General features: G+C 38.4%; 1 protein-coding gene across 5 annotated transcripts in view; it reads left to right on the forward strand.

Annotated features, from left to right (window-relative positions):
- The window catches only part of KCNT2 (potassium sodium-activated channel subfamily T member 2), a 445,611-nt gene that overhangs the window by 325,737 nt on the left and 92,360 nt on the right, over nucleotides 1-27,514 (forward strand). For all 5 annotated transcript variants that reach the window (XM_060396308.1, XM_060396309.1, XM_027976255.2 and 2 more), the window contains 3 exons: nucleotides 9,993-10,206; nucleotides 15,064-15,169; nucleotides 21,864-22,036. In XM_060396308.1, coding sequence (XP_060252291.1) covers nucleotides 9,993-10,206; nucleotides 15,064-15,169; nucleotides 21,864-22,036 — 493 coding nt within the window. The remainder of the gene's footprint in view (nucleotides 1-9,992; nucleotides 10,207-15,063; nucleotides 15,170-21,863; nucleotides 22,037-27,514) is intronic.

Raw genomic sequence — 27,514 nt, forward strand, 5'->3', positions numbered from 1 at the left:
ATTGATGTGCTCCAGGATTAATAAAGGGCCCTCATGATGCAAACACAGTAATTTGATGGTAAGAGTGCAGGAGAGGTAGGGAGAAAGGTAAAAAGGGGCCAGATCATGCTGGGCTCTTGAAGTCAATGTAAGAATTGTAGCTTCTACTCGGAGTGAAGTAGGAGTCATCACAGGGTTTTCAGCAAAGCAATGGCATGGTCTCACCTATGCTGAACTCCATCTTCACAAAATCACTGTGGCTGATGTTAACAACAGATGCTCAGGGTCAAGGATCCAGTGTATTTTCTAGTGGAAGTGGTAGGAGAGAAAAAATTATGGGTATACTTTGAGTAGGATAGGGTGCCATTATTTTATTATTTTTTATGATCAATCTATTTTTTTTAACTTTACAATATTGTATTGGTTTTGCCATACATCAACATGAATCTGCCACGGGTGTACACGTGTTCCCCATCCTGAACCCCCCTCCCACCTCCCTCCCCGCACCATCCCTCTGGATCATCCCAGTGCACCAGCCCCGAGCACCCTGTATCATGCATCAAACCTGGACTGGCAATTTGTTTCACATATGATATTATACATGTTTCAATGCCATTCTCCCAAATCATCCCACCCTTGCCCTCTCCCACAGAGTCCAAAAGACTGTTACCATCTTTCTAAATTCCATATATATGCATTAGTATACTGTATTGGTGTTTTTCTTTCTGGCTTACTTCACTCTGTATAATAGGCTCCGGTTTCATCCACCTCATTAGAACTGATTCAAATGTATTCTTGAATTAGAAGTGAGCTGTAATAGAGAAGTGGGAAGAACTCAAGGATTTGAGTATCAGTTCTGTTCATTTCAGTCGCTCAGTCGTGTTCAGTGGTCTGTGAACCCATGGACTACAGCACAGCAGGCTTCCCTGTCATCACCAACTCCCAGAGCTTGCTCAAATTCATATCCATCGAATATGATGCCATCTTGTCCTCCGTCATCCCCTTCTTCTCCTGCCTTCAAACTTTCCCAGCATCAGGGTCTTTTCCAGTGAGTCAGTTCTCATCAGGTGGCCAAATATTGCAGTATCAGTTTTAGCATCAGTCCTTCCAGTGAATATTGAGGACTGATTTCCTGTAGGATGGACTGGTTGTATCTCCTTGCTATGCAAGGGATGCTCAAGAGTCTTCTCCAACACCACAGTTCAAAAGCATCAATTCTTAAGCATTCAGCTTTCCTTATGGTCCAGTTATCACATCCATACATGACTACTGGAAAAACCATAGCTTTGGCTAGATAGAACTTTATCAGCAAAGTAATGTCTCTGCTTTTTAATATGCTGTCTAGATTGGTTATAGTTTTTCTTCCAAGGAGCAAGCATCTTTTAATTTCATGGCTACAGTCACCATCTGCAGTGATTTTGGAGCCCAAGGAAATAGTCTGTCACTGTTTCCACTGTCCCCCCATCTGGTTGCCATGAAGTGATGAAACTAGATGCCATGAACTTCATTTTTTGAATGTTGAGTTTTAATCCAGCCTTTTCACTCTCCTCTTTCACTTTCAGCAAGAGGCTCTTTAGTTGCTCTTCACTTTCTGCCATAAGGATGGTATCATCTACATATATGAGTTTATGGATATTTCTCCTAGCAATCCTGATTCCAGCTTGTGCCTCTTCTAGTCCAGCATTTCACATGATGTACTCTGCATATAAGTTAAATAACTAGGGTGACAGTATACCGCCTTGATGTACTCCTTTCCCTATTTGGAAACAGTTTGTTGTTCCATGGCCGGTTCTAACTGTTGCTTCTAGACCTGCATACAGGTTTCTCAGGAGGCATGTAAGGTGGTCTGGCGTTCCAATCTCTTTAAGAATTTTGCAGTTTATTGTGATCCATACAGTCAAAGGCTTTGGCAAAGTCAATAAAGCAGAAGTAGATGTTTTTCTGGAACTCTCTTGCTTTTTTGATGATCCAACAGATGTTGGCAATTTGATCTCTGGTTTCTCTATCTTTTCTAAATCCAGCTTGAACATCTGGAAGTTCACAGTGCATGTAATGTTGAAGTCTGGCTTGGAGAATTTTAAGCATTACTTTGCTAGTGTGTGAGATGAGAGCAATTATGTGGTCGTTTACATATTCTTTGGCATTGCCTTTCTTTGGAATTGGAATGAAAACTGACCTTTTCCAGTCCTGTGGCCACTGCTGAGTTTTCCAACTTTGTTGGCATATTGAGTGTAGCACTTTCACAGCATCATCTTTTAGGTTTTGAAAGAGCTCAACTGGAATTCCATCACCACTAACTTTGTTTCCTAAGGCCCACTTGTCTTCACATTCCAGGATTTCTGGTTCTAGATGAGTGATCACACCAGCATGGTTATCTGGGTCATGAAGATCTTTTTTGTTTAGTTCTTCTGTGTAGTCTTACCACCTCTTCTTAATATCTTCTGCTTCTGCTAGGCCCATACCATTTCTGTCCTTTATTGTGCCCATCTTTTTATGAAAAGTTCCCTTGTATCTCTTATTTTCTGAGTAAGGCTTTCTTATCTCTCCTTGCTATTCTTTGGAATTCTGCATTCAAATGGGTATATCTTTCCTTTTCTCCTTTGTCTTTCACCCCCCTTCTTTTCTCAGTTATTTGTAAGGCCTCCTCAGACAACCATTTTGCCTTTTTGCATTTTTTTTTCTTGGGGTTGATCTTGATTACTGCCTCCAGAACAATGTCATGAACTTCCATCCATAGTTCATCAGGTACTCCATCTATCAAATCTAATCCCATGAATCTATTTCTCACTTTCACTCTATAAATATAAGGGATTTGATTTAGGTCATACCTGAATGGTCTAGTGGTTTTCCTTACTTTCTTAAATTTAACTCTGAATTTGGCAATAAGGAGTTCATGATCTGAGCCACAGTCAGCTCCTGGTCATATTTTTGCTGACTGTCAATTTTCTCCGTGTTTGGCTGCAGAATATAACCAATCTGATTTTGGTAATGACCATCTGGTGGTATCCATGTGTAAAGTCTTCTCTTATGTTGTTGGAAGAGGGTGTTTGCTATGATCAGTGTGTTCTCTTGGCAGAACTCTATTAGCCTTTGCCTTGCTTCATCTTGTATTCCAAGGCCAAATTTGCCTGTTAGTCCAAGTATCTCTTGACTTCCTAGTTTTGCATTCTAGTCCCCTATAATGAAAAGGACCATCTTTTGGGGGTGCTGGTTCTAGAAGGTCTTATAAGTCTTCATAGAACCGTTCAGTTTCAGCTTCTTTATCATTACTGGTCGGGGCATAAAGTTGGATTACTCTGATATTGAATGGTTTGCCTTGGAAATGAACAGAGATCATTCTGTTATATTTGAGATGGCATCCAAGTGCTTCATTTTGGACTCTTTGATTGACTATGATGGCTACTCCATATCTTCTAAGGAATTCTTGCCCACAGTAGTAGATATAATGGTTATCTGAATTAAATCCACCCATTCCAGTCCATTTTAGTTCACTGATTCTTAAAATGTCAGTGTTCACACTTGCCATCTCCTGTTTGACCACTTCTAATTTCCCTTGATTCATGAACCTAACTTCCAGGTTCCTATGCAATATTTCTTTACAGCACGGGTCTTGACTTCCATCACCAGTCATATCCACAACTGGACATTGTTTTCTCTTTAGCTCTGTATCTTCATTCTTTCTGGAGTTATTTCTCCACTCTTCTCCAGTAGCATTTTGGGCACCAACCTGGGGAGTTCATCTTTCAGTGTCATATCTTTTTGCCTTTTCATACTGTTCATGGGGTTCTCAAGGCAAGAATACTGAAGTGGTTTGCCATTCCCTTCTCCAGTGGACCACATTTTGTCAGAACTCTCCAACATGACCTGTCTATTGTGGGTGGCCCTACAAGGCACGGTTCATAGTTTCACTGAGTTTCTTTGAGTTAGGTTTTTAGTGTAAGCAGCAGGAAAATGGGAATGGCCATCCATTTAGATGAGAAAGGTATGGAGGGAACCAGTGGAGATGTAGAATTCAGTTTGGAAGGCAGTGCATTTCAAATTTCTGTAAGATATTGAGAGAAAAATGTCAAATAAAAGATTTAATATAATAGTCTAGAGTTCAGGTCCTACTGTGTAGCACAGGGAACTTCAATATCTTGTGATAAACCATAATGGAAAAGAATATAAAAAAAATATCTATATGGGTATAGGCTTCCCTGGTGGCTCAGTGGTGAAGAATCCACCTGCAATTGCCAGAGACCTGGGTTTGATTCCTGGGTCAGAAAGATCCCATGGAGGAGGAAATGGCAACCCACTCTAGTGTTCTTGCCAGGAAAATCCCATGGACAGAGGAGCCTGGTGGACTACAATCCATGGGGTCACAAAGAGTCAGACATGACTTAGTATGCGCAATATGTGTATAACTGAGTCACTTTGTTGTACAGCAGAAATTAATACAATATTGTAAATTGACTAAATTAATTTAGAAAAAAAACCTGAAATTAGTCTAGAGTTCAGGAGAGAGGTGTATGCTGAAAAAATTAACCTTGGATTCCTGAGCTTATGTATTATGTTTAAAGTCATGAGACGGAACAAGACGGAACAAGAAAATGATCGTGGGCAGAAAAGGAATGAAGACAAAGGACCAAATCCTGCAACGTGTCAATATTAAATATCAAGGGAATGAGAAGAAACCAGCAGAAGAAACAAAGAAGGAGCTACTGAAAGGGAAACCAGCGGAGTGTCTTGTCCTGGAATCCAAATGAATCTAGTGTGTGGAGAAGGTGTAGTGATGAGCCATGTCTAATGACTGCAATGGTCAAATAACATGAGAATTGAAAACTGGCCGTTGAATTTAGTAAAAAAGTGATTGCTCCTTATCTCAATAAGAGCTCTTTCAGTGAAGTGGTAAGTTGGGAAATGCCGGATCAGAGGGGTTTATGACAAAATGTCAGAAGACAACTTAGGGAAACTAGGTCTAGACAACTCTCATAAAATTTTGCTGCATGAGAATAATGGAAATAAACATAAACAAATGAGACCTGAAAGTGAAAGTCACTCAGGCATGTCCAACTCTGCAACCCCATGGACGATACAGTTCATGAAATTCTCCAGGCAAGAATACTGGGGTAGGTAGCCTTTCCCTTCTCCAGGGGATCTTCCCAACCCAGGGATCGAATCCAGGTCTCCCGCATTGCAGGCAGACCTAATTAAACTCAAAAACTTTTGCACAGCAAAGGAAACCATAAAGAAAATGAAAAGGCAACCCACAGAATGGTAGAAAATGTTTGTAAATGATGTGACCAACTAGAGATTAGTCTCCGAAATTTACAAACAGCTTATAAGGTCGAATGTTATCAAAACAAACAACCCAATCCAAAAATGGGTGGAAGACCTAAACATTACTCCAAAGAAGACCTACAGATGGCCAAAAGCCACATGAAAAGATGTTCAACATCACTAAATTTTAGAGAAATACAAATCAAAACTAAAATGATATATTACCTAACACCAATCAAAATGTCTATCATCAAAAAAAAAATCCACAAACAATAAATGAGTGTAGAAAGAAGGGACCCATCCTACACTGTTGCTGCTGCTGCTGCTAAGTCGCTTCAGTTATGTCCGACTCTGTGTGACCCCATAGACGGCAGCCCGCTAGGCTGCCCCGTCCCTAGGATTCTCCAGGCAAGAACACTGGAGTGGGTTGCCATTTCCTTCTCCAGTGCATGAAAGTGAAAAGTGAAACTGAAGTCGCTCAGTCGTGTCTGACTCTTAGCGACCCCACGGACTGCAGCCCACCAGGCTCCTCCATCCATGGGATTTTCCAGGCAAGAGTACTGGAGTGGGGTGCCATTGCCTTCTCCGCCTACACTGTTAGTGGGAATGTAAATTGATACAGCCACTATAGTAAATAGTATGGAGTTTTCTTAAGAAACTAAAACAAGATCCAGCAACCCCACTCCTGGGCGTATATCTGGAGAAAAACATAATTTGGCAAGACACATGCACATTGATGTTACAGTACTATTTACCATAGCCAAGAAGTAGAAGCAACCTAAGTGGCCATGAATGGGAGAAGAGATAAAGATGTATACACATATATACAATGGAATATTACTCAACCATGAAAAGCAGTGAAATAATGCCATGTGCAGCAACATGGATGAACCTAAAGATTGTCATATTGAGTGAAGTCAGCCAGACCAAAGAGAAATATTGTACGGTATAGCTTATATGTGGAATCTAAAAAAAATATGATACAAATGACCTTGTTTATAAAACAGAAACAGACTCACAGAGACTTAGAGAGCTAACCATAGTTACTGGGGAGAGGGCAGGGCTGGGGAAAGATAGGGAGTTTGGGATTGTACACATATGTACACACTGCCATATTTAAAATGGATAACCTACTGTTTGGTGCAGGGAACTCCGCTCCATACTATGTAATGGCCTAAACAGGAAAAGAATTCAAAAGGGCAGTAACTGAATCACCTGCTACCCACTTGAAACTAACACAACATTGTTAGTCAACTGTATTCCAATATAAAAGAAAAAAGTTAAAGAAAGAAATAAGTAGAATATATAACAAAACATCACATTAAAAAGCAGAGACATTCCTTTGCCAACAAAGGTCCATCTAGTCAAGGCTACGGTTTTTCCAGTGTTCACGTATGGATGTGAGAGTTGGACTACAAAGAAAAGAACTGATGCTTTTGAACTGTGGTGTTGGAGAAGACTCTTGAGAGTCCCTTGGATGGCAAGGAGATCTAGCCAGTCCATCCTAAAGGAGATCAGTCCTGCGTGTCCATTGGAAGGACTGATGCTGAAGCTGAAACTCCAATACTTTGGCCACCTGATGCGAAGAGCTGATTCATTTGAAAAGACCCTGATGCTGGGCAAGTTTGAGGGAGGGAGGAGACAGGGGCAAAAGAGGATGAGATGGTCGGATGGCATCACCGACTCAATGGACATGAGTTTGGGTAAACTCCGGGAGTCAGTGGTGGACACGGAGGCTTGTAGTGCTGTGGTCCATGGGGTCACAAAGAGTCGGACACGACTTAGCAACTGAACTGAACTGAGCTGACAACAAAACAGACTCACAGAGAAGAAACTGGTGGTTTGCAGTGGGGAGAGTGGCAAAATAGGTGACGGGAATTAAGAGGTACAGACTACCAGATACAAGGATAAATTTATAGCACAAGGAATATCGTCAATACTTTATAATAACTTATATGGGGTATAATCTATAAAAACATTGAATCACTGTGTTGTACACCTGAAGCTAATACAAGATTGTAAGTCAAGTTACAAAACAAAACTAGTTAAGTCAACACAGGGTTGCTGTACAAGGGAAACAGTGAAAGACAGTGGGTAATGGACTCTGAAGATGAATGATACAGAGCTGGGATATCATAAGGGGTGGAGGGAAATGCTCTGAAAGAAGCAGTGAGAACTTTGAGGGTATTTCCCCACTAGTAAAACACAGGCACTCTTTTGGTGTTGCAACCTTCAGAATTGCAAGGAGAGATATCAGAGAAGAGCCAGGTTTTGTTAGGGAAACGAAAGGTTCAAAGAAGAAATTGTTTCTGTAATTGTAACTGCTTTTAAAACTGTGTCTTCCCTGCTAAATTTTGACTTTCTCATGATCACATCACCCTATACTCAGCTTGGTGCCAAATATCAGTGTGGGCAGAATTATCAGGAAGTCACCAAGTTTCCTGTGTTGAGCAGCAAGATGATAAGGAGGTAGTTGGAAGTGATGTGGAGACAAACATAGTTGGAAGGGGGTGAAATTCAGAGACCATGGCTCCTTGGGAAGTAGGTGGGGATTTAACTCTCAAAACAAGAGTAGGGTTGAGTTTTACATAAATATGGGGGTATCTCTTTCCTTCCAAACAGAAATAAAAAGTGAAAAGTTTGTTGAAGCTTTCTTGTTTACTTGGTTGAAGATAGGGAATTGAAGGATTTCTTCAATAGAAAGACAGCTTTCTTTCAAAAGATAAAAATAATCTTACTTCAAAAGATCACTTTTCCCTCTGAATTATGCAATGTGGTCCTTTGCAGAGGATAAATATCATAAATGTGGATTTTAATTTATAATATTAGGATGCAGATCATATAGGGTTTTATTTTGATGAATCAAATTTATAAAATTTAATGTTTAATCAGATCCACTCACCTGATTAATGGAAAAGTTAATCTCATTTTCTCTAGGATCCTCATGTCCCTCCCAAGATGGATTGAACTATAAATTAATCCTTATTTGTGGTGCTAAAAAGTTACTGGAGTGTACAGTTTCTGATGCCAGTCACTTTTACCTTTGCTCAGAAATGGTGGTCATCATATTGTTTTCTCAGGCACAGTCATTTTAAACACATTGTGTCATGCCCCTCAAAGGAGTCTTCCCCATTAAGAGCAGACACACCAGGCTCCCTCTAATCTGAGTGTCATGTACAGTATTTTCAGAGGTCCTAGCCTCTGAATCTTGAGTCCCACATCTAGTTCAATATTGAGAAATATCCAGATGGAGAACTCAGATGGTCTCCCTAGTCTTGGTTCTATCAACTCTCACATTCAGAAACACTGCCTATTTTAATCCCTTCTTCTGTGTTGTTGTTGTTCAGTCATGTCTGATCTTTGCAACCCCATGACTGCAGCACACCAGGCTTCCCTGTCCATCACCAACTCCCGGAGCTTGCTCAGACTCATGTCCATCGAGTCGGTGATGCCATTCACCCATCTTGTCCTCTGTCACCCCCTTCTCCTCCTGCTCTCAGTCTTTCCCAGCAGCAAGGTATTTCTCGGAGGTTTTTAGAATTCATCTGCTGACTTCTTTGTCCATGATACAAAGAAAGAGATGTTAAAACCCCTGAGGTTTTTTTCTCCCTCTGAAATCTCAGGCTCTTACAGTGAAGAAGGTTGTAAGATCAGACAGAAGTTTCAAGGAAGTGGAGAGCATTTTGATAGTTGCTTCAAAAAATAAAACGAAATGGAGACTCAGGGCTTTCTGAAGGTTGGCCAGCTGTCCATAAATACATAAATGAAGCCAGTGATTGTGAAATATGGTGGCAGTCATCCATTAGATTGATTTTTTTTTCTCCAGAAAGGGAGAAACAGTCACTTTCCATAAATTGATGTTTATACTAATTTTTAAACGTTACTTAAAAATCTCAGAGGAATTTGTGTCTTCCATTTACCATTCCTTGAGTATTTCAAGGAGTCAAAGCCTTAAGCTGTTTAAATTCTCTGTTCTTACTGCCTCAAGGCATTTCCGTGACTTGTGTGCTCATGATTTTCTTTTTATATCAAAAAATCAAATGTAATGATTTCAGAGTATAGCATCTTATCGCTGGGTGAAAAGTTCGTCCTCTCCCTTGCTTCCTGTCCCCACTATGCTACATCACATAACGTAATTCTGTTTTATTTTCTGCATGGTATTTAGCATTATTGAGAATTAGTTTTTCCATTTCTCTGTCCATTTGATTATCTTAAAGACAAATCCGTATGCATAGGAACACTGTCTGTCTTATTCCTTGAATGTCTTGAGTGCCTAGAGTTGTGCTTACCACAGAGAAGGGCTTAATAAATATAAACATTAATTATTCTAATATTAAAAAGTAGTTATAAATCAGTAAAAGAAAGATAACTCAACAATATAAGGAGAAAAGATATAATGAGAAATCGATAAAAGTGAAATTGACCAAAAATTTTCATTAATTTAAAATAAATATAAATTTAAACAATTTTTAAAATTTAAATGTCTAAGTATTTCATGATTTCACAAATCTTGTTTCATACTGTAGACTTAGTTGCAGCAAATACACTTTTGCACAAATACAAAAATTTTATCCCTGTGGGTAGAAATGCTCAAACTAAAAAGAAGTAAATCACTTTTGAGATTAAAGGGTAAACAGTGCATAGTATATTTCCTGGTTATACTGACTGCATTTCATCTCACTTTAATCATTAAATGATTGCCAGTCCCATAGGCGGCAAACACTTCAATGGATTTTCATTTCTCATTGTTCCAGGTACTGTGGCCATAGACTTGCAAGACACGAGCTGCAGATCAGCAAGTGGCCCTACCCTGTCTCTTCCTACAGAAGGAAGTAAAGAAGTCAGAAGACCCAGCATTGCTCCCGTTTTAGAGGTTGCAGACACGTCATCAATTCAAACGTGTGATCTTCTAAGCGATCAATCAGAAGATGAAACTACACCAGATGAAGAGATGTCCTCGAACTTGGAGTATGTTTGTAAGGTTTACTGGGACTTGTGCTTGCCGTGAAAAACTAATGTCCTTCGCTTCCGGACATCCCAGAATCAGTCCTACATACTTCTGTCAAAACACTCTTCTTATTAGCCAGTATCTCTCTTGATGATAAAGTATTCTAAACCCTTGAATTTCTGGCTTCAACAGCTATTTACAGCCTCATTTTTCTCTATGTTAGCCTTTATCCTTAAAGAAAAAAATTTGTATATCAGTATTTCCATGATAAATATATATCACATTTTACATTTTTTTCTTTAAGGATACAGTTTGTATTTTTCATTTGTATTAAAAATAAGTAATAATGTTTTTATTAAATTATAATGTGCTTTCTACCTTTAGTTTGTGTTTCTACTTCCATATTGAAGTTCAATCAATTATTTAGTAACATGTAATGCAGCTTCTTCCATTAAGCTCTTGTTTATCTCAGCATTCAGCAATCTTTTTTATTTAGTATGCATCAATAATGTTTTGAATGAATGAATAAATGAACTACAGTTCATTTAACTAAGATTCCATAATAAATAGTATCAATATTTAAGCTATTGATCACATTTTAGCCTATAGTAGAGTTTGTTTACTTGTCTTATCATGTATTATGTTGGTATTTCTTAAGGAAACCACAGTGTTCAACTGCCTTGACAGTGGAGTCCAAAGGAATTTGTATCACTTGGCAGTTTCACTTTGTACTGGTTGTGTACAAGTGGCTTTGTTTAAAATCATCTGAGCTACAATGCTTTATCTGTAAAAAGGGTTCATTCAAAGATTAATTGAGATAATGGAGAAATGTACTTAGAACAATTGTTTGTGCAGAGTAAGCATTCAGTGAGTATCAATTACTATTAGGTGTATAGTACTAGTCCTAGTGGTAATGGTAACATCACTCAGGCACTTCTAATATTTTTCATATAATAGAAGTTCAGTCAATGTTGAACTGAACTAAAATATACTGAAATATAATTGGAATGTAGAAAACTCCTTCTATTAATCTCTCACATTTTCAAATATCTATTACAAGAAACTTAGACATATACACAGAAGACAATTTCACTCTCCAAGAAATTAATAACACTCAAATAGATTTATGAAATATTTGACAGGAAGAAGGAACAGTTTGACCACCAGTATATTTCTAGAAATGGTGCTGTGATACAAATTCTTTCTTTACATATACTTCAGAAAAATTGAGAGGTTAAATATTTCTTATTTCTAGAAAAGTGGAAAAGACATTGAGGTAATAGAGGAGACTGTCAACTTCTAAATTTGCAAAATATTCTCCATTTTACTGTCTTAGCTAGTGATGTATGAAAAATAGTTCTAACTAGGTTTGAAATTTCTTGGTTTGAAAGATAAATTTTCTCCATCAAAAAAGAGTTTTCATATTGGATAAAAGAACTTTACCTCCGCTAAATTTTCTTTTGTCTCTTCAGTTCAGTTCAGTCGCTCAGTCGTGTCCGACTCTTTGTGACCCCATGAATCACAGCACGCCAGGCCTCCCTGTCCATCACCAACTCCTGGAGTTCACTCAAATTCATGTCCATTGAGTTGGTGATGCCATCCAGCCATCTCATCCTCGGTCGTCCCCTTCTCCTCCTGCTCCCAATCCCTCCCAGCATCAGAGTCTTTTCCAATGAGTCAACTCTTCGCATGAGGTGGCCAAAGTATTAGAGTTTCAGCTTTAGCATCAGTCCTTCCAATGAACAACCAGGACTTATCTCCTTTAGAATGGACTGGTTGGATCTCCTTGCAGCCCAAGGGACTCTCAAGAGTCTTCTCCAACACCACAGTTCAAAAGCATCAATTCTTCGGCACTCAGCTTTCTTCACATTTCAACTCTCACATCCATACATGACCACTGGAAAAACCATAGCCTTGACTAGATGGACTTTTGTTGGCAAAGTAATGTCTCTGGTTTTTATTTATTTTTTATGATTTTTTTGATACTTTTTTTTTTTTTTACTTTCTTTTGCTTTACAATACTGTATTGGTTTTGTCATACATTGACATGAATCAGCCACGGGTGTACATGCCTTCCAAGGAGTAAGCATCTTTTAATTTCACAGTTGCAATCACCATCTGCAGTGATTTTGTAGGGAGGTGGGAGGGGGATTCAAGATTGGGAACACATGTACACCCATGGCGGATTCATGTTGATGTATGACAAAACCAATACAGTATTGTAAAGTAAAATAAATAAATAAAATAAAGTCTGACACTGTTTCCACTATTTCCCCATCTGTTTGCCATGAAGTGATGGGACCAGATGCCATGATCTTTGTTTCCTGAATGTTGAACTTTAAGCCAACTTTTTCACTCTATACTTTCACTTTCATCAAGAGGCTCCTTAGTTCTTCTTTGCTTTCTGCCATAAGGGTGGTGTCATCTGTGTATCTGAGGTTATTGATATTTCTCTTGGCAATCTTGATTCTAGCTTGTGCTTCTTCCAGCCCGGCGTTTCTCATGATGTACTCTGCATATAAGTTAAATAAAAAGGGTGACAATATACAGCCTTGACATACTCCTTTTCCTATTTCAAACCAATCTGTTGTTCCATGTCTAGTTCTAACTGTTGCTTCCTGACATGCATATAGGTTCTTCAAGAGGCAGGTCAGGTGGTCCAGTATTCCCATCTCTTTCAGAATTTTCCGCAGTTTATTGTGATCCACACAGTCAAAGGCTTTGGCATAGTCAATAAACCAGATATAGATGTTTTTCTGGAGCTCTCTTGCTTTTTCCATGATCCAGCTGGTGTTGGCAATTTGATCTCTGGTTCCTCTGCCTTTTCTAAAGCCAGCTTGAATATCTGGAAGTTCACGGTTCATGTATTGCTGAAGCCTGGCTTGGAGAATTTTGAGCATTACTTTACTAGCATGTGAGATGAGTGCAACTGTGCAGTAGTCTGAGCATTCTTTGGCATTGCCTTTCGTTGGGATTTGAATGAAAACTGACCTTTTCCAGTCCTGTGGCCACTGCTGAGTTTCCCAAATTTGCTGGCATATTGAGTGCAGCACTTTCACAGCATCATCTTTCAGTAACTGAAATCGCTCAACTGGAATTCCATCACCTGCACTAGCTTTGTTCGTAGTGATGCTTTCTAAGGCCCACTTGACTTCACATTCCAGGATGTCTGGCTCTAGGTGAGTGATCACACCATCGTGATTATCTTGGTCTTGAAGATCTTTTTTGTACAGTTCTTCTGTGTGTTCTTGTCACCTGTTCTTAATGTCTTCTGCTTCTGTTAGGTCCATACCGTTTCTGTCCTTTATCGAGCCCATCTTTGCATGAAATGTTCCCTTGGTATCTCTAAATTTTTTGAAGAGATCTCTAGTCTTTCCCATTCTGTTGTTTTCCTCTATTTCTTTGCATTGATCACTAAAGAAGGCTTTCTTATCTCTCCTTGCTATTCTTTAGAACCCTGCATTCAGATGATTATATCTTTCTTTTTCTCCTTTGTTTTCAACTTTTCTTGTGTTTCACAGCTATTTGTAAGGCCTCTCAGACAGCCATTTTGCTTTTTAGCATTTCTTTTCCATGGGGATGGTCTTGATCCCTGTCTCCTGTACAACGTCACAAACCTCTGTCCATAGTTCATCAGGCACTCTATCTATCAGATCTAGTCCCTAAATCTATTTCTCATTTCCACTGTATAATCATAAGTGATTTGATTAGGTTATACCTGAATGGTCTAGTGGTTTTCCCTACTTTCTTCAATTTAAGCCTGAATTTGGCAATAAGGAGTTCATGATCTGAGCCATAGTCAGCTCCTGGTCTTGTTTTTGCTGAGTGTATAGAGCTTCTCCATCTTTGGCTGCAAATGATATAATCAGTCTGATTTCAGTGTTGACCATCTGGTGATGTCCATGAATTTTGTCTCTTAATTTTCATTTATGCTGTTACTTTGATAGCTTCACTTTGAAAATTTTATAGCCATAATGTGCAGGTGACTATCTTGTAAAGTTTATAAACAAACCAAGTATTTTTGATAATATTTAAACATTATTTCACAAATAACTCTGGCTTTGGTGTGGGTCTTATGGAATAGTTCATTCAACGATTTATTCTTTTTTTCTAAAAGAAAAAATATTCATGACTCGTGAAGATTGATAGAGTAAATCATAATAATGAAGTTTCCTTTAAACCCACTCCAGCACTCTTGCCTGGAAAATCCCATGGACGGAGGAGCCCCATGGGGTCGCTAAGAGTCCGAAACGACTGAGCGCCTTCACTTTCACTTTTCGCTTGCATGCATTGGAGAAGGAAATGGCAACCCACTCCAATGTTCTTGCCTGGAGAATCCCAGGGACGGGGGAGCCTCATGGGCTGCCGTCTATGGGGTCGCACAGAGTCGGACACGACTGAAGCGACTTAGCAGCAGCAGCAGCATGTTTTATAAAATTAACATTGCTATTTTCTACAATCTATCTAAATCTTTTAAACTGAAGATTGGAAAGGACCAGTTAGTAAATATTTTAGATTTTATGGTCTTTGCTTCAACTATTCAACTCTGTTTGTGGAGAGATTTGTGGCCGTATTCTGACAGAATTTCAGTTGTGGACACTGAAATGTAAATTTCATTTAATTTTCACATGAGATGAAATAGTTCTCCTCTTCTGACTTTTTCCAGCCATTTAAACATATGAAAACTAGTTCACAAAATCATGTGATGAGTCAGCTTTTGTCCATGGCCCTTGTTCCAAATTATTTATCAGAATATAATTGCAGCACAAAACGTTAATGCATCTAACTTTATCAAAGTGAGGAATGTGACTACAACGGATTTGTCAGACTTTGCCTGCATTATTAAAGGTAATTAGGTATTTCATATTGTTTTACAGATATGCTAAAGGCTACCCACCTTACTCTCCATACATAGGAAGTTCACCCACTTTTTGTCATCTCCTTCATGAAAAAGTACCATTCTGCTGCTTAAGACTAGACAAGGTAAGCACTTCAGACTGTTATTTTCTGTAAAAATAAAATGATGGCATCATGTAGTTGCATGAATTTAAATAATTTTGTACAATTTCTTGATTGAAATATGTTTATAGAGTATTATATTTCAAATGTAAATGTAATACATAAGGTGGTGAATTTTACTTTTTTTAACTGCACTAATGATTACCCCTGGAGAAGGCAATGGCACCCCACTCCAGTAGTCTTGCCTGGAAAATCCCATGGACAGAGGAGCCTGATAGGCTGCAGTCCATGGGGTCACTAAGAGTTGGACACAACTGAGCGACTTCACTTTCACTTTTCACTTTCATGCATTGGAGAAGGAAATGGCAACCTACTCCAGTGTTCTTGCCTGGAGAATCCCAGGGATGGGGCAGCCTGGCGGGCTGCCGTCTATGGGGTCGCACAGAGTTGGACACGACTGAAATGACTTAGCAGCAGCAGCAATGATTACCCCAGTGCTTTACCCTCCACTGATGTACTTGAGGAGTTCATCAGTCATGTTTTGAAAAGGAAAACAAAGGTGTCAGGGCCACAAACCAGAGTCCTCCCCAGATCACTTTGGCCAAATAAGCCCTATGTATTTTACTAGGCATTTTTGCCTCAAATCTCAAAGTGGAATTGCTTGATGTGATGCAAGTTAGGTAGTCTATGTATTGTTCACAAAGATTCATTATCTATTAGACTGGAAGCGTCTTGTTTAATGACTCCTTCTCTGAAGATTTTATACTGTTTTTGGTTCCTGGCTGGATGTTCAGGAGAAATCATCCAAAACAGAAACATTGTAAGAAAGTGGGCATTTTTATCTCTTTCACAGCATGGCCATTGGACATGACCTGTGTAAGAATTTATTTTCCTAAAGAATAAGAAAGCACATAAAAAGGACACTATGCAACTCTCCACCTCCCAGAAATTAAAACATGCCACTAATTCTAACCAGGAATTTCTTCTTTTATTCTAAATTTTGGAGTTACCTGGTATGAAAATCCCAGCTCTATGCTTATAGGTTTTACAATTTGGAGAGATAACTTTATCATTAAATTTCAATTTCCATCTCTCTGTGTGTGTTTAGTCATTCAGCGCTCCCTTGATGGCTCACACGGTAGCAAATCCTCCTGCAATGCAGGAGACCTGGGTTCGATCCCTGGGTTGGGAAGATCCCCAGAGGCGGGTATGGTAACCCACTTCAATATTCTTGCTTGGAGAATCCCGTGGACACAGGAGTCTGGCTGGCTGCAGATCGTGGGGTCATAAAGAATCAGACACGACTGAGTGACTTACCACAAGCAGGGAGCCCAGGAGAGCTCAGTCAGTAGATCATCATACTTTTAATCTGAGGGTCCAGGGTTCAAGTCACTGTTTGGGCAAGGCTGACCTTTTGGGCTTCCCTGGCTCTCATTCTGTAAAGGATTGACCCGTAATACAGGAGAGGTGAGTTCAATCCTTGGGTCAAGAAGATCCCCTGGAGAAGGAAACCAACTCCAGTCTTCTTGCCTGGAGAATTCCATGGACAGAGGAGCCTGGCAGGCTACAGTCCATTGAGTCCTAAGAGTTGAACATGACTTAGTGACTAAACTACCAAGCAGGGAACCTGATGCAAGAAAAAGCTAGGCTTTTAGAGGTGAGTCTCGCTGAAGGAGAAATGGAGACTTTCAAAGCCAAAAGATGATAATCTGTCTCTAAGAAGGAGAAGTTTCCGGATGTTGTTGATTAGTCTATGACCTCTTAGATTATCCATTCTTTAGGTGGCATCAGTCTGGTTGGTGCCATTTCTTAGAAGGAATGGAGTACCATAATAGTCAACAAAAGAATCCAAAAGGTAGTACTTGGATGCAATCTCAAAAATGACAGAATAATCTCTGTTCATTTCCAAGGCAAACTATTCAATATCACAGTAATCTATGCCCCAACCAGTAATGCTGAAGAAGCTGAAGTTGAATTGTTCTATGAAGACTTACAAGAACTTCTAGAACTAACACCCATAAAAGATGTCCTTTTCATCATAGGGAACTGGAATGAAAAAGTAGGAAGTCAAGAAATACCTGGAGTAACAGGCAAATTTGGCCTTGAGTACAGAATGAACCAGGGCAAAGACTAATAGAGTTTTGCCAAGAGAATGCACTGGTCATAGCAAACACCCTCTTCCATCAACACAAGAGAAGACTCTACACATGGACATCACCAGATGGTCAATATTGAAATCAAATTGATTATATTCTTTACAGCCAAAGATGAAGACGCTCTATACATTGAACAAAAACAAGACCAGGAGCTGACTGTGGCTCAGATCATGAACTCATTATTGCCAAATTCAGACTTAAATTGAAGAAAGTAGGGAAAACCACTAGACTATTCAGGTATGACCTAAATCAAGTTCTTTGCGATTATACATAGAAGAGAGAGATAGATTCAAGGGATTAAATCTAATAGACAGACTGATTGAAGAACTATGGATGGAGGTTTGTGACATTGTGCAGGAGGCAGTAATCAAGAACATCCTTAAGAAAAAGAATTGGAAAAAGGCAAGATAGTTATCTGAGGAGGCCTTACAAATAGAAAAGAGAAAGGCAAAGGAGAAAAGGAAGATATACCCATTTGAAATCAGAGTTCCAAAGAATAGAAAGGAGAGATAAGAAAGCCTTCCTCAGTGATCAATGCAAAGAAATAGAGGAAAACAACAGAATGGGAAAGACTAGAGATCTCTTCAAGAAAATTAGAGATGCCAAGGGAATATTTCATGCAAAGATGGGCACAATAAAGGACAGAAATGGTACGGACCTAACAGAAACAGAAGATATTAAGAAAAGATGGCAAGAACGCACAGAAGAACTTTACAAAAAGATCTTCACGATCCAGATAATCATGATGGCATGATTGCTCACCTAGAGTCAGACATCTGGAATGCGAAGTCAAGTGGGCCTTAGAAAGCATCACTATGAACAAAGCTAGTGGAGGTGATGGAATTCCAGTTGAGCAATTTCAAATCCTGAAAGATGATGCTATGAAAGTGCTGCACTCAATATGCCAACAAATGCAGAAAACTCAGCAGGGCCACAGGACTGGAAAAGGTCAGTTTTCATTCGAATCCCAAAGAAGGACAATGCTAAAGAATGCTCAAATGACCGCACATTTGCACTCATCTCACATGCTAGCAAAGTAATGCTCAAAATTCTCCAAGCCAGGCTTCAATAGCACTTAATCCATGAACTTCCAGATGTTCAAGGGGATTTACAAAAGGCAGATGAACCAGAGATCAAATTGCCAACATCCACTGGATCATCGATAAAGCAAAAGAGTTCCAGAAAAATATCTACTTCTGCTTTATTGACTATGCCAAAGCCTTTGAGTGTGTGGATCACAACAAACTGTGGAAAATTCTGAAAGAGATCAGAATACCAGACCACCTAACCTGCCTCTTGAGAAATCTGTATGCAGAACCGGAAGCAACAGTTAGAACTGGACATGGAACAACAGACTGGTTCCAAATAGGGAAACGAGTACATCAAGGCTGTATAGTGTCACCCTGCTTATTTAACTTCTATGCAGAGTACATCATGAGAAATGCTGGGTTGGTTGAAACACAAGCTGGCATCAAGATGGCCAGGAGAAATATCAGTAACCTCAGATATGCAGATGATACCACCCTTATGACAGTGAGGAAGAACTAAAGAGCTTCTTGATGAAAATGAAAGAGGAGAGTAAAAATCTGGCTTAAAGCTCAAAATTCAGAAAACTAAGATCATGGCATCTGGTCCCATCACTTCATGGCAGATAGATGGGAAAACAGTGGAAACAGTGGCAGATTTTATTTTGGGAGCCTCTGAAATCACTGCAGATGGTGACTGCAGCCATGAAATTAAAAGACTCTTGCTCCATGTAAGAAATGTTATGACCAACCTAGATAGCATATTAAAAAGCAGAGACATTACTTTGCCAACAAAGGTCCATCTAGTCAAAGCTATGGTTTTTCCCGTAATCATGTATGGATGTGAGAGTTGGACTATAAAGAAAGCTTGAGTGCTGAAGAATTGATGCTATTGAATTGTGGTGTTGGAGAAGACTCTTGAGAGTCCCTTGGACAGCAAGGAGATCCAACCAGGCCATCCTAAAGGAGATCAGTCCTGAATATTCATTGGAAAGACGAATGCTGAAGCTGAAACTCCATTACTTTGGCCACCTGATGGGAAGAACTGACTCATTTGAAAAGACCTTGATGTTGGGAAAGAGTGAAGGCCGGAGGAGAAAGGGTACACAGAGTATGAGATGGTTGGATGACATCACCTGCTCAATGGACATGAGTTTGAATAAACCCTGGGAGTTGGTGATGGACAGGGAGGCGTGTCATGCTGCAGTACATGGGGCCACAAAGCGTCGGACACAACTGAGCTACTGAACTGAACTGAACTGAGTCTGGTTGGAGGTGATAGTCTGTTCTGCAAATGAGTGCCCACTTTGCGATTAGAGGGTAGGGTTAGGCAGCCAACCCTGCTGCATCTATGGAGTCTCTGAGCAAGGATTTTGTTGCCCAGTGTGCTTTACATGAGCATCAGCAGGCTCCTTCCTGGACAAGGTTTATCAAAAATAAATTCCATATTATACCCTTGTGTTATTTTTTTCTTGCTAATTATGCTGCTTCTAAATTTACTAAAGTAGTTCTTTTTCCTCACTTGAGCTCATAAAAATGAAGCACTTAATAATCTCAGCCCCAACCTGGTACCTTCTCCTTTCATGATCTCTTTGTAAAGGACCTAAATTTATGTGGCCTCAGATCCTGTTTATACTTAACAGTTCTCCAATGGTACTTCCAGTGGGGACCTGCTGTCCTTCTCCTTTATCATTTCCTGTGCTCTGTTCTTTCTTATGCCTTAATTCTTCCTTCTGGATTGATCTTTCCACTTTCATGATTACAACTTTAGAAATCCTGCTAATGAAATCCTATAGTGATAAATTCTTTCCATTTCAGTTTTCTGGATATGTCCTTATTTTGTCCTCCTTCCTAAAGACTAGTTTGGCTGGGTGTCCAATTCCAGGTTCTGAGTTTGTTTTTTCTGTTTTGTTTTCCCTTTAAACATGTTAGGATTTTTTCACTGCCTTCTGTCCTGCACACTGCTGGTGAGAAGTCAGCCGTCATTCTAATTTGTGTTTCTTGTAGGTACAGTTCTTTTCTCTATGGCTGCTTTTAAGGTCTTCTTGTCTTGATTGTCCTGCAGTATGACAATGTGTATAACCCTGGATTTATCTTTATTTATTTGGAATAGGATTCATTGGGTTTCCAGAACCTGGTGGTTTGCATGCTTCATGAATTCTAGAAAAGCCTTAGTCAATCTGTACGTGAATAGTGATTCTCATCTTTTTTTCCAGACATTCTGTTTAAATGTGTATTAGACACTGTCTTCTCACACATCTTAATTTTTTCCATACTACTTTCTCTCTTCTCCCTGTATTCTGAATAATTACTTCAACCCAATCATGCAGTTGATCCCTTCAGATGAACAAAATGTGCAATTTAAATCATTTTTTTGAATGTCTGTTTAAAGTTGTGATGCCTTTTAATTCCAGATTAGAGTAATTTGCATTTTAATTCCAGACGAGTAATTTGTAATTTTTTAAATATCTACCTGAATATTTCCAATATCCTCTTGTTCTCTTCTATTTCCTTAAATGTAGTAAACATGCTTATTTTCTATTCTGAATCTAGTAACAAGGAAGTCTGTAATATTTGTGAGTCTAATTCTGTTGCTTATTGATTCTGCTGACTTGAGGTACCTTGTTCCCAAAAAATGTTTTGCAATTTTTTATTCAGGAATGAAGGCAGAGAATATTCCAGAGTTGATCATGAATCCACAGAGAATCAACTAATCTCACCCCAAATAAAAAGAAACATAAGTAAAGACATAAAGGTTAAAAAGCCAGAATGCTAAAGCAGTTCTCCAGGCAGATAATTTCATTTAAAAGGATCTTGATTTAATAATGCCAAGTCCAGTAAATTCTAGCTCCCTTGGAAGTAGCAAAATACCCTCAGGAAACACATTTTGGTAATGTGTTATTATGTTGTTCTTGTTATTGTTAGTATTAGTATTTTACTTTTGGATATTTACATCATTATCTTGCCAGCTCAGGTACACTTGTAGACAATTACAGATTTTTTGTTTGTTTTTTAATGAAAAAAATCCCTTTTAATATCTATCCTTTTGGTATTCAGTTCTTGGAATGTTGCAGGGTTACTTAATTATAATGTTACTCTATTTCTGGAAATGAAAGTCAGAGGTAGATTATTTTTCCAGCTTTCATGAATTACGATTGACAAATAAAAATTATGTATATTTGAGGTATTTAACATGATGCTTTGATATACATATACATTGTGATGATCCTTTAATACTGATTCCCAGATGTCGTCTAGTGGCAAGTTCCTCTTTGCAGCAGAATGTGTGTACACACACACCACTGCCTTTTCATTCCCCGATATCAGGCTGCACACCTGGAATTCACTGGTTTTGTCCCTGCACACCTTCAGGCTGGAGAATTAGGCATAGAAAAGTGTAACTATTTCCAAATTGATTAGAAAACAAAGGAGTCACTAGGATGGACTAATTTCACATTTCTTTGTCTCCTAAGTTTTTTCACCCAATTTTAGTGGAGTATAAAAATGGTATTTCTGTGTATAATTTTTCTTCTCTAGAGTTGCCAGCATAACTACTATGAGGACGCAAAAGCCTATGGATTCAAAAATAAGCTAATTATAGTTGCAGCTGAAACAGCTGGAAATGGATTGTATAATTTTATTGTTCCTCTCAGGGCTTATTATAGACCAAAGAAAGAACTTAATCCCGTAATACTGCTATTGGATAACCCGTAAGTATATCTTAAAATACACAAGCAAGACAAAATTTTTTAAATATTTTGTCAAAAATAATTTAATTTAGAATTAAATTTAGAATATTTTAAATCAGAAACATTATGGCATATATGGGAGATATATCCTGTACTGTGGTACAAAACAGTCATTGAGTATGATTGCGTTTCACAAATACAACTTAAAACATAACAAGAGTACTCGGAGCCTTTTGTTTAAGACTATTTTTGCAAATGGTCATCTCTCTACCAGTGGGAAACATGCCACTGAAATAATTACAGTTATTTTCCTTAAATTAATCAACTAGCCTGGAAAATCTCTGCCAAAAGTGGACAATTTTGTTGTCTTTGTAAAGAACCATTAATTATCAGAGAAGCATATTAATGATCCATTTTATGTCATATCATAACACATCATTACTTCTTATGATTCTTTCACTGTTAAAACATATATCCTGTGACATAACATGAATAGTTTACATTTTACCGTGTTCTTTTGTTTAGAAAATGTTTGATTAATATACCCATGAAAAATGACTACTTAAACATTTCAAGATCCTTAAACAGATATAAATAAACAGCACTGAATGCTGTGGTCAAATCCATTGTATGTGCTAAAATTACGACACTTCTCTCTCTGACTCAAATTAGTAGCAGATGGTCCTTAAATCAATACCATCGTTTAACATCCTCCAATTCTCCTCTTACATTCTAAAGTGATGCAAATTTTGGGATAAGCTAAATGAGGCCAACATCCACTGCCTTGTCTCTGCTTTTAAAATTTATGAAAAGAATTTTCTCAAAACAGAGATAGCTCCCCAATATAACTTCATGACATTATTTATTCTGAATATATGAATATCAAGATTCTCATGGATGCATCTCTTTTTAGCATCAGAATCCCGGCGATAATCAACTCTAAAACTTGAGCACACTTCTAGAGGTTTCAGTTGAAGAACTTTCAGGCCTGATGATTCAATGCTTCTTTGATACCGTTTTGGTTTCTAGGGAAAGGTGATGAAAATTTAGGGCAGGTGTAGGAAAACAAAAACTTAGACCCAATGTTAGATGAAATGAAGCAAATCCTAGCAGGATAAGAGTGGGTTACTGGGTAGCCAGGGTGATAGAGCATGGGACGATCTAACACACAGGAGATGCTCACCCACTGTTTGACCTCAGACGTCTCAGATGCTGGCTCTGTTTACTTATGGGGCAGTGTGTCCACTCCCTTAAAAGTGAATGGGTATTTACAAGCTGATTGACTTAGAGCAGGTGGCTCAGTAGTAAAAAATCTGCCTGGTGGTTGGGGAAGATCCCCTGGAGGAGGAAATGGCAATCCACTCTAGCATTCTTGGCTGGAGAATCCCATGGACAGAGGAGCCTGCAGGGCTACAGTCTATAAGGTCACAAAGAGTGTATGACTAAGCATACATGCTTGTGCAACTCAGGCATGACTTAGAGCATGAGTTCCCATGTCCTATGGCTTGGATTAAAGTGAGTCAACTCAGGCCTCAGAATGCAGAGAAGCAGAGAGGAAGAGGCTTGAAAACAAAAGAAGCAGAACTGTGCCTACAGCATCCCTGTGTAAAGTAATCGGTAAAAATTATTCTTTCACCTTCTTTATATTATTTCAAGGTATAATTCCTGGTCCTGATGTATAAAACTCCTAATTGGGTTCTGGGACCCAAATTCAATGTGTGTGTGTGTGTGTGTGTGTGTGTGTGTGTGTGTGAGGGTTTTTCCATACCTCCAATAACCAGTTCTCCAGACTCCAGCTCAGTCTGAGAACTGATACTCTCTACCCAGAAATAGCATTAGCTTCCCAGGTTGAAGTTTCAGTTCTACAAAATTTCCCCACCCCCACTTCAGAAGTCAATCACAAGCCAGGTTATCACCCTATAACTGATCAGCTGTAGACTAAAAAAGACCCTAATGCTGGGAAAGACTGGGGGCAGGAGGAGAAAGGGGTGGCAGAGGATGAGATGATTGGATAACATCACCAACTCAATGGACATGAGTTTCAACAAACTCTGGGAGATAATGAAGGACAGGGGAGCCTGGAGTGCTGCAGTCCATGGGATCACAAATAGTTGGACACAACTCAGCGACTGAACAACAACAATAGACTGGACGTTTCAATGACCCCCTCCATGAACTTTGATGCCAGTTGCAAGTCCAGGTTGATACCTGTACTTCTGACAGACTGGCTGTAACTCAGAGGTTTCCACCAACACCTACTCAGGGTCAAGTTATTTGGTAGAGCAGATCACAGAATTCAGATAAACATTTTACTGACTTGATTGCCAGCTTATTATAAAGGCATATAACTAGGAAAAACTGGTGGAAGAGATGCACAAGGCAAGATAGGGGGAAAGAGCACCACTGTCACCAAATCTCTACCTGTTCACCAGCCTGGAAGTTCTTTGAACTGTGTCTTCTGGGGTTTTTAATAGAAGATTCATTACATAGGCACAGTTGACTAAATCATTGGTCAATCTCTTGCCCCTACCCCTTCCTCAAAAATCAGGAGGTGGGACTGAAGCTTCCACTCTTTATTCAGGCTGGTTTCCCTGGCAAACAGCCTCGTCCTTAGCTACATTCCAAATGTCACCTCGTTAACATAAACCCAGTTGTTTTGGAAAGAGGCTTGTTATGAAGAACAAGACACGCATTTCATCTTCTTGTCTCTGAAGTGATTTCAGGAGGGTAAGAGATCAAATATTATTAACAGAAGATGCTCCCACGACTCTTGTCATTCAGGAAATTCCGAGGGTTTTGGGAGTTGTGAGCTAGAAAATGTGGTGAAGACCAAAGACATGTGAGGAATCTGAATGCGAATGCCAAATACACATTCCTTATAAATCACAGTATTGTACTTTGCAAAAGAGTCAGTCTCACCAAATTTGGCAATGGGGTTTACTTTTGTCCTTTTCCGTATCTAGTTTCCCTAAACAATCTTATTTCAGAATCACTAATCCCATTTTATCCCAGTGAGCAGGTGGCAGGAGTTAGGATTTCATAACCTGTGTATCTTGTGTAGACTTTGGAATTGCCATGGCTAAATCGTTCCCTTTCTGTTGGGTTTTGAATTAACAAATTACCAAAATGCTCAATTTCTGCATTATTGATTGATTTGTATGGTAGAATTATAAAATCAAGCGATTGTGTCCACAGTCTTAATTCTTGAATCTGATCAATCATTAATCAAAAAATCTGAAAATTCTGTTTCTCTTAGTTACTGGAAAGCTGGTCAGTAATTCAATATAAGTATACATGTAGCTTTTATCAGAGATTATTTTACCTAAATAAGACCATAGTGAACATTTAATAAAATTAATAATCTTTATCACTACCTTTGTTCATTATAGTCATAATTGCTGAGCGTTTACTATATGGCAGTCATCCCAGTAGATACTTAGCCTTTATTTCATGTTTTATTTCCATAAAAAATATATCCATGTCATATAACATGATTTATCCTCAGAAAGATGTACCAAGCAGCTTAAGATCTCAAAGCTTACAAATTGCAATAACATTTAAACAAATTGGTCTGTGCGACTTGATTACACCACTGTCTCTTATTTCATGGAAAGGAGGAACAAGCCAAAGAAGTTATATGACTTTTCCCAAGGTCGATTCTAGGATTAGAACCTTCTCTGCGGTTCATAGCTCATTGTTCTTTAAACCAAGTGATCTTACTTTAGTTACAGGTTTTTGACATATGCAAAAATACATTGTTCATTATCTGTCAAACAAGAATATTTTAACTTTAGGTTATTTTGCATTTAAGTATTTTTCTTTGCTTTCCTAAGGACCTACAGTTTGAAATCCAAGTATTCACATGACATCTGTTAAATGATTTTAGTGTCTGACTTTTTTTCAAAGAGTTGGGATGAAAGTGCTGTCTGTAAAATTGACCAGCATCCTGTGTATTTCCCAAAAGTGGTGTCAAACAATTTTATTTGTTGTTCTCTGTTCCTTTGATTGAGAATGAGGAAACAAGAACTAACACCAGTAAATAATGTTCCAGGAAGTTCTATGCAATTCTCTTTTTTAAAAAACAATGAAATTTTAAAAAAAAAAGACAATGAAATTGTTTTAAAAAACTTGTTTCTCTGCTGTGGCTAGTATTTTTTAATCTCGCATACAGTATTATAAAGAAATATGATGCTTTCTTCTTTAAAATATTTCTGGGCTATAAGAATTTACACAATAATAATTACACACACTTCTACAATGACTACTTAGTTTAGTGGGATTTGAGTTCATTTTAAATGAATGTGAGCATTGTTAAAAATAATGTCAATACATGGCTACTTAGGAGATTTAGTGGAAAAAAAACAGTTAATTAAATGTAAAAAACAGATGCCACAAATATGGAATTAAAAATGTAAATTAAATTTATGATATTCACATACAAAATATGTCAAAGTAAATGTTCATAATGTTTCGAAATAAAACGCCTTCTGCATTTCATATGCTAATCTTGCACTGGATACTGGTTCATCAGAACTGGTCTCAGTTCTGATTGCTTGGCCATCTGTTCTATTCTGCTGTGGCACCATACTGATTTTAAACATTTTGATTACTGCTTCAACCTTAAAGGTCATCTAGTCATCTGACGATACCATTTCATATGAGAGATGGAAAAGTGAGTCAAAAAACTTCAGAATATATTACCCAAAGCTAAGCTGATTTAAAGTACAAGATTCAGGCTCATCTTCTTAACTTCTACATCTTGTTTAAAGTATCCCTTTACTAAATCAATCTTCTTTGCACATATAGGTACAAGTAGGCTCCAGTTCAGCTTATTTCAAAAGTAATGGTAAACTGTCTGATATATCAGGGTCCTTATTAAAAACATTCAAGTCTTAGACTCACACAGATCTGAAATAAGATCTGACTGACCCTCTTGATAGGCTGTGTGTTACCGAATATCTGAAAGCCTCAATTTTTTCATTTGTAAAATGAGAACATTTATCTTATTTTGCAATTATATAAAATAATGTATATGGAGCACTAGTAGAGTATCTGACTCATGAAAGCCAGTCCAGAAATGTAGTTTTCCTACTTGTGCCAATCAACAACAGGACATTGTCACTATTCAAACTAATGGGTAAGTTTCTGTGAAAACCCAATTTACAACAACAACAACAACAACAAAAAAGGAAATTTATTTCAAGTTGTTGAAATTAAAATACTACTTCATTTTTCAGGAGGAAATAAGCTTAAAAGTGGCATTATGAAATGCTAACAAAATAAACTGTCTCATACATTCATTTCTTGAATTTGAAATTTAAAAAATGAGTTTATTATAGTGTTAGTTGCTCAACCGTGTTCAACTCTTTGCAGCCCAATGGACTGTTGCCCTCCAGGCTTCTCTGACCATGGGATTCTCCAGGCAAGAATACTTGAGTGGGTTTCCATTCCCTTCTCCAAGGGATCTTCCTTATACAGGAATTGAACCCAAGTCTCCTG

This window comes from Ovis aries, chromosome 12 (assembly GCF_016772045.2).
Source record: "Ovis aries strain OAR_USU_Benz2616 breed Rambouillet chromosome 12, ARS-UI_Ramb_v3.0, whole genome shotgun sequence".
NCBI lineage: Eukaryota > Metazoa > Chordata > Mammalia > Artiodactyla > Bovidae > Ovis > Ovis aries.